This window comes from Portunus trituberculatus, chromosome 13, assembly GCF_017591435.1.
Source record: "Portunus trituberculatus isolate SZX2019 chromosome 13, ASM1759143v1, whole genome shotgun sequence".
Taxonomy (NCBI): Eukaryota; Metazoa; Arthropoda; class Malacostraca; order Decapoda; family Portunidae; genus Portunus; species Portunus trituberculatus.
Window position 1 is genome coordinate 10,584,722 of NC_059267.1, and position 12,737 is coordinate 10,597,458.

Sequence of the window (12,737 nt, forward strand, 5' to 3'; positions counted from 1 at the left end):
GTGAAAGAGAAATGTCAGTATTTTTTTTTTTCTTTTTGTGTGTGTGTGCGTGTGTGTGTGTGTGTGAGAAGGGAAAATTAGCCAAGGACAACAAAAAATACTACGCAAACAAAAAGACCCACATAGTTATTCCATCCATTATTCACTCTCTCATATCCTTCATGTTCCCAAACTGCTCAGCCATCTCCTTCCTTCACCAGCTCTCTCCCTCACACTTCCTCGTTCCTCAATATCAACATAAGTTACTCAACAATGTTCATCAGACACCTCATCTCAACAAAAGCAAGGATACAAATATACTTACTGTTACATATATACATACATACATACATACTTAGACTTTTCCTTCAACCTCATCTCAGTAAAAGCAAAGATAAAAAATTACATACTGCAACATACATACATACATACATACATACAAACAAACACACCTATACTTAGACATTTCCTTCAAAAATGGAAAGTAATCAAGAAAATACATACAACTTTCATATTGTCATTCATTTACATCACTTTCTTTCATATTCTCTCATTTACATCATTCTTTCATATTCTCACTCAACTTAATCACTTTCTCTTCCATATTCTCATTCATTCACATCACTTTCTCTTTCATATTCTCACTCACTGACATCATTTTCTCAGCCCCTTGCCCCATGACAGAGAAGAAAAATATGCCAGCACTCTTCACAGAAATCAGCCACACAGCAAATGAAAACCGAGTGATTCTAGTTCCCATGTTCACTAACTGGTAAACTCGAGAAATTCCTGCCTGCTTCTCTATTTCCACCTTCCTGTGACATGAGCTCATTCAAGAGGGAGGTTTCTAGACATTTATCTCATTATTTTGGGTAATTCTCTCAGACTTGCTTAAGGACTGGCATCTAAGTGGGTCCTTTTGTTTAATAGTTTTTGTTGCTCTTGGCCAGATTTCCCATCTCACATGAAAGAAAAGGAAGACATAATTAAGTCTTATAAATGTGAGACCAAGTACTATACACAATCAGCAAACAAGCAAGATACAATTATTATTTTTTTTTTTTTTTTTTTTTTTTTTTTATGTCCTGGCCTATAGCACCTGTAGATAACTTGAAGAGTATGGGAAGCACTATTAAACTTCCACCCATTAGTGGTGCACAGGCAATTTTATTTATAGTGGTACCCATATTAGAGCCCATATCACCACCCAAGCGCATCTTTGGTGTAACAACCTAGAACTTCAGTATCATGGTGACACGTAGGTGACTTTAAACCACTCGACAAATGGCATAGCTTCAATGTGGTATGTGGTGGGATTCAAATCTACGCATGGACGTCAGCCAGATCCCACACTCACCACCTTATCCACCACCAGCCCAATCCCACACTCACCACTTTATCCACTACCAGCCTGATTCCACGCTCACCACTTTATCCACTACAACACCGCCTTCTCAAACTTATCCACTACACCACCGCCTTCTCAAACTTACGCAATGAGTCTGTCCTCCCTCTCAGCCGACTGCTTGCGAAGGAGATGAAGCTCGAGAATCTCTTTGTTAAGGAAGATATTCTGTGCCTTGTAAGCTTCCACTGCATCCTTCAGGGCGTCCTCCTCAGTGTCGGTGGTTTGTGTGCCGCGGGTGACAAAGTTTGAGGGAGTGGGGAAGGTTGGGGAAGGGAGTGGGGAGGCAGCGGAGACATAGAAGGAAGAGTTGGAAAGTGAGGAAATGACAGGTGTGGTTGAGGATTTGGCATCATCCACCTGGTGAGTTAAGGTGACGATTGCCTTGTCCTTGGCCTGAAAAGATTGAGGTGTGGTTACATTCAAGTCTCAATACATTATTATTAATTTTTTTTTTTTTACCTGCTTGTGAACTGGCATATAAGTGGATCTTCTTTTTTTTATTGTATTTTTTGCCTTTGGTCACATTTCCCACTCACATAAAAAAATAAGAAATGACCAGATCAGTTTTTATTCATTCTCTGCATTGAGTTATTGTTCCGTACATCACTCATGTCAACTAGTTTACATCCATTCTCTCCACCAATAGTAAGTTTTTATCCATTCTCTACACCATTCTGTCAGTTTTCATCCATTTTCTACACCACTCTGTCAGTCTTCATCCATTCTCTACACCACTCTGTCAGTCTTCACCCATACTCTGCACCACTCTGTCAATTTTCATCTTTGCACCACTCATAGTCTTCATCTATTCCCTCTTCATCTCTATACCACCTCAGCACTACATTTCACCACTCTGCAGCACCATAATTCCCTCCTACTGCTCCTATCGCTGCAAACACCTCAATCTCACTCAGCCCTTAATTCCCCTCATACCAGAATCAATCTCACTCAGTCTTTAATTCCCCTCACACCAGGATCAATCTCACTCAGTCCTTAAATCCTTTCACACCAGGAACCAGTGATATATGGAGCAGAAGCACAAGCACTAAAGAAAACAGCAGAAAATTGGAAAGAAAGGAGAGAAGAATGCTGAGGTGGATAATAGTGTATCAGAGAACATCCACAAAATGATGACGTAATGAGGGCAGGAGTGGAATGCATGATGGAAATTATACAAAGATGAAAAAATGAGATGGTTTAGTTACATAATAAGAGAAGACTACGAACTGATTGATTTAAAAAACCAGGAGAAAACCAGCTGAAGATAGAAGATCAAGAAGACAGAGAGTGAAACTGAGATATGAAACTGTTATAGAACTGCAATGGGCAAGAGTCACAGAGGAAGATACTGAAAAATTAGATGATTTAGCCAAATAAAAAGGAAAAGTTGACAAAGAACCAGATAGAAAAGCCAGGAGAAAACTAGCTAGGGGAAGAAGATCAAGGGGAAGACAGAGTAAGACAGAGAGATACAACTGTGATAGAACAGCATAGGACAAGAAACACAGAAAATGCAAAGGACAGACACAACAGGAGACACATACAAAAAACCAACCACTCACTCTGAAGATATAACCAAAAAATAACAGCAATAGGAGAAAAGTAGACCAATTATAACAAGAGCAGCTTCCCACACCTCAATCAAGCAGTAGAGCATGGACAGCTTCTCATTGAGGTGCTCGTGGTGTGCCTTGGCGTTGCTGAGGTTCTCCTCCAGCTGGGCAATGGCGTTGGTGGACACTTGGGCCTCGTGCTCCAGCTGGATGATGCGCCGGTCCTTCCCTCGCAGGATCTCAATGACATGGTGGTCAGTGAGGTCACTCCTATCCAGCGTGATCCTTTGTAGTGAAGGAGAAAATATAGTAAAATCCAAGGGAGGAAAGACTAAAGTGGAGATGTCCAGTGTGATTCTTAGCAGTGGAGAGAAAATGGAGCAGAAATCAAGGGAGAAAAGAATAAAGTAGAGACTGGTCTGGTGGGAAAGAATGGAATGAAATAGACACTAAGAGAGAAAACAATAAAATGGAGACTGATCTAGTGGTGAAGAATGAAATGAAACAGAAACTAAGAGAGAAAACAATAAAATGGAGATTGATCCTGTGGTGAAGAATGAAATGAAACACACACTAAGAGAGAAACGAATAAAATGCAGATGTCCACCTAACACATGTGAAGGAAGCTTAGGTGCTGCAGTCATTTGCTCAGTGTTGTTGTTGATAAATGCACAAGTGTGACGACCATATCCAAGCTGCACCTTCCTAATGCTGTGTTTCTCAAGTTCCTCTTTGCATTACAATTACAACCCTCAGCATGCAAGTTCTGTTACTTAAAATGTTCAATCAAAAAAATGAAATCAGTAATCTATCATCAAGCTTGGTCTTTATTTATTTATTTTTTTTTTAACCATGAGGGCTTTTCACGGGAGTTTATGGGCTACCTCCTATCTCAAAACCCACCCATTAGGAAACCGCTGCCCCAAGTGAGGAAGCCCAACCTACACTCAGACCGAGGACAGGCACTAAAGTGGAAATGTAAACTAACCTAAGCTAACCTAATTTCTTTTATACTAGATGAGAGGAGTAACCTACAGTGTGGCCTTCTCCTGCTGCAGTGCCTCCAGCTCCTTCTGCAGCACCTCTATTGCCTCCCTGGATGCCTGGTACTTGTCCTCCGTCACCGTCAGCTCCTCCTGCGTCATCATCAGCTCTCCTCGCAGCTGAAGTAAGTCAATATTACCAGTTTTTAAAAGTCTTCACCATCATTGTTATCATTGTTACCTTGTGCCACAAAATCAATACATGAGTCTAATGCACGATTTATAGATGAAAATTATTAAAAAAATACTAAATTCGTCTCATTAAAAGAAAACTTCTAAATCAACTGACATAATTCTGCAAACCACAACCACAATAAGGTCAGCATCATCCACTGCATTATCAAAATTTCACGCAAATTCACAAATCTAAAAAATCAATCAACAATAGAGCAAAGATTTTATAGTTCACTTCATGAATAATAATATAAAAGGAAAAGTAAAAAGAATAGAATAAAGATACTGCACAACAAAAGAATCACAGGCACCTCTTCACACTTCTTGCAGGTGGCTGGCTTGGGAGTGGTGGGCGCCTCACTGCCCTCCTTCTTCTCATGAGGCTTCCGACTTTTAAAGGAACTCCTAAATTTCTGACGCAGGTTGCCCAGGCTCAGGTCCTCCATTGGCGAGCCATTGACATTACTGCGCGAGGTTGGTGTGGGACTAGAGGGTGACTTGAGGGCTGTGGGGAGGTGTGGGGATGTTTGAGAACAGGAGAGTTGGCTGTCTCATTATCTCTAAGGGCAAGACTGTTTAATGAAGGAAATATGATTAGTTATAAAAATATTGCAAAGACAACCAAATCTGTATCATTTGTATGGCTTGTTTCAATTATCTCTTTAGATTTCAGCATGATATACACATAGGTAAAAGTACAAAAAGTCAAGTTAATTGGAGGGGATTCTTTCCATGTAATTTTGTATTCTCTTATCCTCAGCGCTTACTTTCATTGCTGGGGGTTCCTCGAAATATCCGAGGAGTGTTTGGCAGAAGGCTGGAGAGGCCAAGCAAAGCCTCTGAGAAAGGGGTGGTGTGGTGGCGAGGCAGCAGGTCAGTGGGACGCACCATGGGCATCTGCAGGTCATGGTGGGGGTCTGGGAACTCTGCTGGGCTGGTGCTGTTGTCCTGCTGTATTAGCCCAGACTCTGGCCGCTGTGGACAGGATCAGGGAGAAAATGACTTGGCTTTTATCATCACTATTCATTTACTCATTTTGTGTTAGAGAAGCACTGGCCAACAGCAACAAAATGTGCAAATAAAAATCCCATTGAGATGCCCGTCCTAAATGAAGTATCACAAGGATCCAAAAAGTATGGTTTGGGCATGTGTTCTTGAAGTAACATATTTCTTCATCCTTTTTTGATGATAACCTTTATGAAAAAATAATAAATAAATAAAAGTGACAACAATTTCATTACATATGACTTTGTAAGAGGAGGATAGCATAAACACTGATCTGAAATGGAGGTTTCAAGACATTTGTCCCTATCCTTTGGCTAATTCTATCGATTCTACAAGGGGACTGGCAAGTAATTGGCCCCTTTTTCTTTATATTTTTGTTGCCGTTGGCTAGTCCTCCTCTCTTACATTAAAAAGATGTGAATATTCTTGACATACACAAAATAATACATTAACAACTCTGGATAAACAGACACAAATATCATTAAAACACTGTTCACAGAGCTGAGGAGGAAGAGAGGGAGGGAAGGAGGAGGAGGAAGTCAATAAAAAGTACCCCAGTAGTCGTGGTCCTGCTGGTGGGAGTCTTGGTGTTGGTGCGGCGGTGGCTGTACTCTCTGCGGGCAGCCTGGAGTTGCTGCAGCCAGTACATGCGTCCCTGGACTGACGATGCATCCAAGACCATCTCCTGGTTCCCCCACCTGAAAAAGACATCACACACCAGTTGATCATTTTCCTTAATTCCTTTAGGCAATATTCAAGTACAAGACAGACATAATCTAAAGGACCACGTGTGCTTTGGACATCACAAGGTCCTCAAGCGGATGGGTTCAAATCTTGGCCACAATCCGAGGTTAGGAAAGACATCCACTCGGCATATGCCAAAACCAAAGTCCTCCATAAGGTGACACCATCCTAGCCCTAATAAAACAGGGAAACTGGATAAAAGCAAAAAGCTATATAAACACAAGATTTCCATTTTCCCTTAAGACCAAGTTTCTTTTCAAGAGCATGGATGACTGCCTCCCAGACACACAGTGGCACATCTTACCATGACACCAGGTTGTGACAGGGGATATTTATCACCAATGTAATGTCTCCATTGCATATCGTATACAAACAGAGAAATTTTCTTGAAAGCATGTTAAATATTAATATTGAACTTGGTTTTGCTCCGTGTCTGTATGACCTCCATTCATCTCCATTTTTTTGCCTTTGTGCTACATCTGTCGCTCACCAATCACATAATATTTTTCTTTAACAACTAAAACTTTAGGTTAGGTATGTCAGTGAGTTACGAGAAAATCCTTAGCAAGGGAAAAATATTCTAAATTCATGAAAAACTCCAGGTCATTTAAATTTGGTTCACCTTTTATGATTAGTATTCCGACCAATGAAATAAGTGGCATATTTGACTGAAATTTCAAAATCCAATTAGAAATCAACATTTAGTATCTCTCTATATATTATGATCACGATTACAAGCAGTTGTAGGAAGTTCGGAATTAAACCTGACACCACATATGGACTCTCCTAACTCTTAAACCACCAAGGATGTGACTTAACAAAACCACACACACACACACAAACACATACACACACACTTAACAATCACACTCACCTAATACTAAACTGCCCTTCATTCTTGTTCTCTGGGTCAAAGAAGAAGGTGGCCAGCGCTACATCAATCATGCCCAGGGGCTCTGAGTCATTCTTCTTGTAGTAGTAGTACAATTTGCACACGCTGTCTGAGTACACGAACCACCTCTTCTTGGGAGAGCTCCCGAGGCCCTTGAGTGGCGGGACATGCTTCTTGTTAGTCGTCAGGGATACCTTGTACAAATACCCGGACAAATTATACCCTGAGCGAGATAGTCTGGAATCCTCGTCCCCTTCGTACTCGTCAATCTTCTGCAGGTCATCTGGGAGGCGTGACAAAGGGCGCGGGCGAGCATTTCTTTCCGCAGAAGTCCTCCGTCTCCTTAATTCCACCTCATATTTCTCCTCCTCCGGCTCCTCATCTGGCGCCGAGGGGGAGTCTACTAGCTGGAGAGACATGTGAGGGAGAAGAGGCGGCCCTGAAGAGTCATATATAAGTAAGGACAGTGAAGGGAAGTGAAGGGTATGGCAGGGTAGCGAGGCGCCGCCCTTCCTCCCACCACGTAAACAAACACCTGCTATAGACGCCCCGACCCAAACACTGCAATACACGACACAAACACTACTCACTCACACAGTCAAACTCTTATTAAAGAAATCCAGTGCTATTTAGTCTTACTTTCTCTTTACTTGTAGGTTTGGATCGTAATCAAGCCCTTATAGAGGTCAAGTGCCTTTTAACCTTACTCTCTCTTTATTGAGTTGTCAAATATGCATGTCACTGTATTTTCATGAGTTTCAAGTTTCCACAATAAAATCCTGAGTATCATTTAACATTTAAATCATAAACACACTCTTATTTATTCTTATAGAATCGTAATCATGCCCTAGAATCATTAAAAAATCTCAGTCAAACCATTCTAGAGGAAATTAAGTGCTCGATCCTAGCTTTAGATCATAATATATCCATATATCACATTTTTAATGGCTAAGAGGTTTCCATGATGAGAAATCGAGTACTGTTGAACATTATAGCTCTACTTGAAGGTTTGAATATCAAAACCTCTACGCCATTTATTCTAAAACACTGGATATTCATAAAGGCTGTTTTTAAAAATTGATAAATAAACAGACGAAAAAAAAGTCTATCAAGAGGCAGGTTCACGCGTGTAGGCTTACCTATTTCTTCACTACATGCAGAATCGTTACAACCCACATGTAACCTATAAGAATTTGCAGCACAACCTGTCAATGTAATCAAGACAGGACAGCGACTTGTTCCAATCTCCAATTAGAATCAACCACGTTTTCTCCCTAGCACAAGGCCATTTCTACTTGACAACTACACGATGGGGAGTGGACGCACCTCATACCATACTACCGTTGATCCACTCGTCCTGTGTGCCTTGTTTCTGAGGTAATCCACACTTAATCTCCATTCCTCGGCCGTGGTAGGATCCATGCACTGACAGTTACACAGATCAGATATAAAAAAAAAAACCTATTATTGGAGATATGATACAGTGATAAGACAATGTTATCAGTGCGTTTTATTCACAGATACAAGCAACTGAGGTAGAAGGCAATCAGAGGTCACGTGTATACAGCTGCCATGACCTGCTATGACCTCCTTCACCGTCCCGTTCACAATAGGATAACAAATTGAGTTTCACCTTCGACATATTGATATGACGTAAGATAATACTGACCATAACTAGCTTTCCGTTTCCTACAATGATAGTAAGAAAAATATGCTCAATATAATTTGGCTCAAGATTTCATTTGAAGCTCTGTGAAGCCAAGAACAGTTTCAAGTATCAAACATCTGTGCCATGGTTCACTTCACCAAACGTAACATTATAACTGCGACTGTCATAGATAACTTATTAAAGGCGGTGTCACACTAACACTTTTTCCGTCTATTTTTCAACGTTCCGCATGAATTTGTCAGGCGATAGGGATCGTTTCCGGCTGCAAATTTTCCGCCTTTGTTTACATACCAAGACCAAGACCACAAGACTTGCCGCGTCTCCTCAACCTGCTTCTACGTGCATTGGTTCTACCACTAACCATGAACGCATCCATGCACGCTTTTTGGCTTGTTTAGCTAGTCTAAGTTTCGTAGTAGACAGTATTACGTTCAGAGCAGCGTATCTTTGCCGCAGCGTGGCCTCCATGTTTGTGTACATTGTCGGTCTATGTTGGCGGGAAGTGACGATGGAAAGTGACGACGAAACACCGTTTGTGAGTGACAGGCCGCAGCCAAAATATTGTCGATTTTCTGAAAAGCGACGGAAAAAGTAGACGAGAAAAGTGCTAGTGTGACACCGCCTTTAGAGTAACATAATAAATAATATGCAACTTATGAAGCGACACACAGTAACTACCAGAAGCAAATATACGTAGATGGGCTTCTATAAAAATATATAATAGAGAGAGAGAGAGAGAGAGAGAGAGAGAGAGAGAGAGAGAGAGAGAGAGAAACAAAAAAGTCACGAACACAGTACAGTAATGTCACAACTGGTACGATACACAAGCATGTCAACATTGCCACCATATTTCACCACCACAAACATATGACGTAACTCCTAATTAGTCTTCATCCTCCTACATACCAGCTTACAATTATAATGCCACGGGTTTATCTATAATATATCGCTGCACCAACGATATTTACTGCTGTTGCTACAATTTATAACAATGATGATGATGGAGATGGTGGTGGTGGTGGTGGTGGTGTACGAGCACGGGGAAGGCTGCTGTGGATGATGGTAGTGATGGTGGTGGTGGTGATGGTGGCCGAGAGAGAAGAAAATAATAAGAGAAGAGAAGGAATTGGATGGAAGAAGGAAATCTAACACAAGAAATTTGTCTTCTCTAGCGCTTAAAAATTGTACACGAAAAACTATAACAAAAATAATGATAATAATGATAATACACATAACACGTAGTTCTCATACTTTGACGCAGCCTCATAACGTCAGCAGTCAACACTCAGCGCCATACACACACACACTCGCCAGCAATCACCTGACACTGCTAAAGGAAGGTTGCATCAGTGAAGTGCTCAGGCCGTGTTCTAAAGTGGTTTGCTCTTTCACTGCACTGTTTCCAAAGGGCTATCAAGACTGCTTTTTCCTTCTAGTAATGTACAAGTCGTGTTAATTTGTCACTAGAAATATAAAAACACCTTTTAAAAAACCCGTGCACCTTCAACTGAAACCAGGGCAGTGTCGCGGAGGAACGGCGTGTGTTTCATGTGGACCCTAATGCAAAGGTATTACATTCTGTCAACTGGCCACAAAAAGACTCTACAATGCACATTATTTCCATGCAAACATTACAATATATCCTAAACTAGTGGTCCCATCTGAAGTACTTTTCTTTATGAATATATAGTACCTCTTTTTTGTTTTTTCCTTCTACTATAACGTTCATCATTCTCTCCCTTCTATCCAGTGCTCACTCTTAAGTCAGTGTATTCTGAAACATATTTATGCCTGATCTCCGCTACTTTCAAAAGGCTTTAAGGACGTTTTTTTACGATTTTAATGACAAGTTATAAAAAAAAGGTTTCTGCATCTTTAACAGAAAAACACTGTGAAGCCGCCAATCATCTCTGTACCCTTTGAAAACAGTCTTGGTGAGAGTGCAGTTTCTGAATACGGACCCTAGCCTCGCACTCCTGCAGCCCGGGCCCCTTCGCTGCTCACCGTTGCCGGGCGACGCTGAGAGGACAGATGAGGACAAAACTCAAGTGTCTGGCGAGGCGTGAGTGGCCAGAATGACGCATCAAGACAGCGCTCGAACATAGCAATGGTTCACAGCGAATCACTCAACAAAATTCAACAAAACTCGTCGCCTGCGGCTGTTTGATATGGACTATGTAATAACTAAGAGAGGTTTTGACGTTATTTGGGTGTTTCTGAGGATATGAATTTTCCCCATGCGAGCGAGGTCAGGCAGCACCGTGTGCAGGGGCAGAATGGGGAATGGGAGAATATGGTTACAGCAGAAGACCAGACTCGGCAGGCACACTACTCAGGCTGTGGGTGAGCCTGATATGTGCTGGCCTGAGCTTGTCACTATATACAGCGTGACTGGGAAATTAAGTAACTAGAGGGTACAGAGAGGCAGCTGTAACCAACGCCCAGGGGAGGAGGACGCCGCTAGCAGGACGGGTGGAGGCCGCCATGACGAACACACCCGCCACGATAGTTCGCCAGAGGGAGGGAGGAGGAGAGGTCTCAGCCCCAGAATCTTGGTGATGGGGCTCGAAATGCCCACGGGTTCCTGGTGCGCCGTGGCGCACAGGAACCCGTGTTAGCGATGAAGCTCGCCATGCAGTACACGCCGGCCGCTGTCTCCGTCACGGTGCTGCTGATGCGGCTCTCCGGCAGCAGGAAACCGTAGTGGCCATCGTCTGGCAGCTCGATGGTGTAGGAGAGCGGCACACCGAGCTCCCCATAAGCCCAGTCATCCGTGGCGCCAGACGCCAGGCCGTACAGAGGACCGGACCCACCAATCTGGTAGTTGGTTGACCCGTTGGATATTTGTTTGATCGTGTCCGTGAACTTCCTGGCGACTCTCCTCAGCATCTTGACGTTCGCTGGAGGCTTGACGGTCCAGCCCCAGGGGTACAGCACCGTCTGACCGAAGCTGTGGAAGGTGATGAACAAATCGATGTCCCCAATCTGCCTCATCATGTTCTGCAGCCCGTGTGTCTCCTTCTCGCTGAACGCAGTGGGGCCCTTGTACGTCTCGCTGCAGGGGTTTCCAGAGGCGCCCACACCCCACTTCAGATCCCAGTTTCTGTTCAAATCAACGCCCTTGCATCGCCCGTTGACCCCGTTGATCCGTCGGTTCTTGCGCCACAGCCTGGGGGAAAGGAAAGCCAAGGTGTATCAGGACTGTCAATTGATGCGCCTATGCTGCTCATTCTGAATAATTTCTGCGCCACACCTCCACTACTTTCCAAAGGCTTCAGTTAAAGTTAGATGGATTTTTAAGAGTGTTTCTACATTCTAGAGACCGCCGTGGTACAGTGGAACCATGCGTGCTTTGGGATCCGAGGGGTCTCCAAGCGCACGGGTTCGAATCCTGTCCACGGTCTGAGTGCAGGTTGGGCTTCCTCACTCAGGGCAACGGTTTCCTAGCGGGTGGGCTTTGAGATAGGAGGTACCCTAAAAAGTATCCCCTTTAGCCCATAAATTCCCGTGAAAAGCCCTCATATTATAAAAAAAAAAAAAAAACATCTATATTATCATCAGGAGAAACACTAGTGAAAAACTGGTTAATAATCTGTATGACCTTTGAAAATAGTCTTGGTGAGAGGGCAAAGTGTCTCTAAGCACGTGTCTTTGTTGCATCACTCCTTGCCTTCATGGTGTGTTGCTATTCACTCTACTAAGCCTATTGCAGATGAATCTTTCAAGAGGGAATTTCCAAGACACTTCTCGTATTCTTAGTTACTGTTTGGAGGGCAACTAGCATATTCAGTGAGCATTTCTAAGTGTTTAATCTATTACTTTTTGTGTGTGTTTCTTCATCTATATATTTATTTCGCCGCCTTTTTGTTGCACTTTGCCAGAACACACACACACACACACACACACACACACACACACACACACACACACACACACACACTCTCTCTCTCTCTCTCTCTCTCTCTGTCTGTCTGTCTCACCTTGACCTGGCGTCCCCGGCGAAGGAGAACTGGTAACCGTCAGGGTTGGCCACGGGAACCAGATACCATTCAGTGTAGCTCAGGATTGGGTGCCACAAGGGATCAGTGACCAGGCGGTGGATCAGGAAGGTGGTGACGGCGGGTGAGATCCATTCCCTCGCGTGGATACCTGCAGAAAGCGACGTCGAGGTGGATATCAAGGTACAGGAATGAGATGTGGGTGTAATGAGAGGATATCAACCCCTTCAGTACCAAGATGCGTTTCCATATTCATTCTCTTTACTATTTGG

General features: G+C 43.0%; 2 protein-coding genes across 2 annotated transcripts in view; both read right to left on the bottom strand.

Annotated features, from left to right (window-relative positions):
- The window catches only part of LOC123503319 (TBC1 domain family member 2B-like), a 71,988-nt gene extending 63,753 nt beyond the window's left edge, over positions 1 to 8,235 (bottom strand). Inside the window, exons 1-8 of the mRNA XM_045252999.1 lie at positions 8,125 to 8,235; positions 6,781 to 7,205; positions 5,716 to 5,860; positions 4,925 to 5,132; positions 4,469 to 4,662; positions 3,976 to 4,103; positions 3,024 to 3,225; positions 1,473 to 1,780 (exon numbers count right to left, since the gene is read on the bottom strand). Coding sequence (XP_045108934.1) covers positions 1,473 to 1,780; positions 3,024 to 3,225; positions 3,976 to 4,103; positions 4,469 to 4,662; positions 4,925 to 5,132; positions 5,716 to 5,860; positions 6,781 to 7,205; positions 8,125 to 8,220 — 1,706 coding nt within the window. The 5' untranslated portion in view covers positions 8,221 to 8,235. The remainder of the gene's footprint in view (positions 1 to 1,472; positions 1,781 to 3,023; positions 3,226 to 3,975; positions 4,104 to 4,468; positions 4,663 to 4,924; positions 5,133 to 5,715; positions 5,861 to 6,780; positions 7,206 to 8,124) is intronic.
- Positions 8,236 to 8,295: 60 nt separating this feature from the next.
- Positions 8,296 to 12,737, bottom strand: part of LOC123503320 (carboxypeptidase B-like) — a 32,317-nt gene continuing 27,875 nt past the window's right edge. Inside the window, exons 6-7 of the mRNA XM_045253001.1 lie at positions 12,448 to 12,616; positions 8,296 to 11,636 (exon numbers count right to left, since the gene is read on the bottom strand). Of these exons, the coding sequence (XP_045108936.1) occupies positions 11,006 to 11,636; positions 12,448 to 12,616 (800 nt within the window). The 3' untranslated portion in view covers positions 8,296 to 11,005. The remainder of the gene's footprint in view (positions 11,637 to 12,447; positions 12,617 to 12,737) is intronic.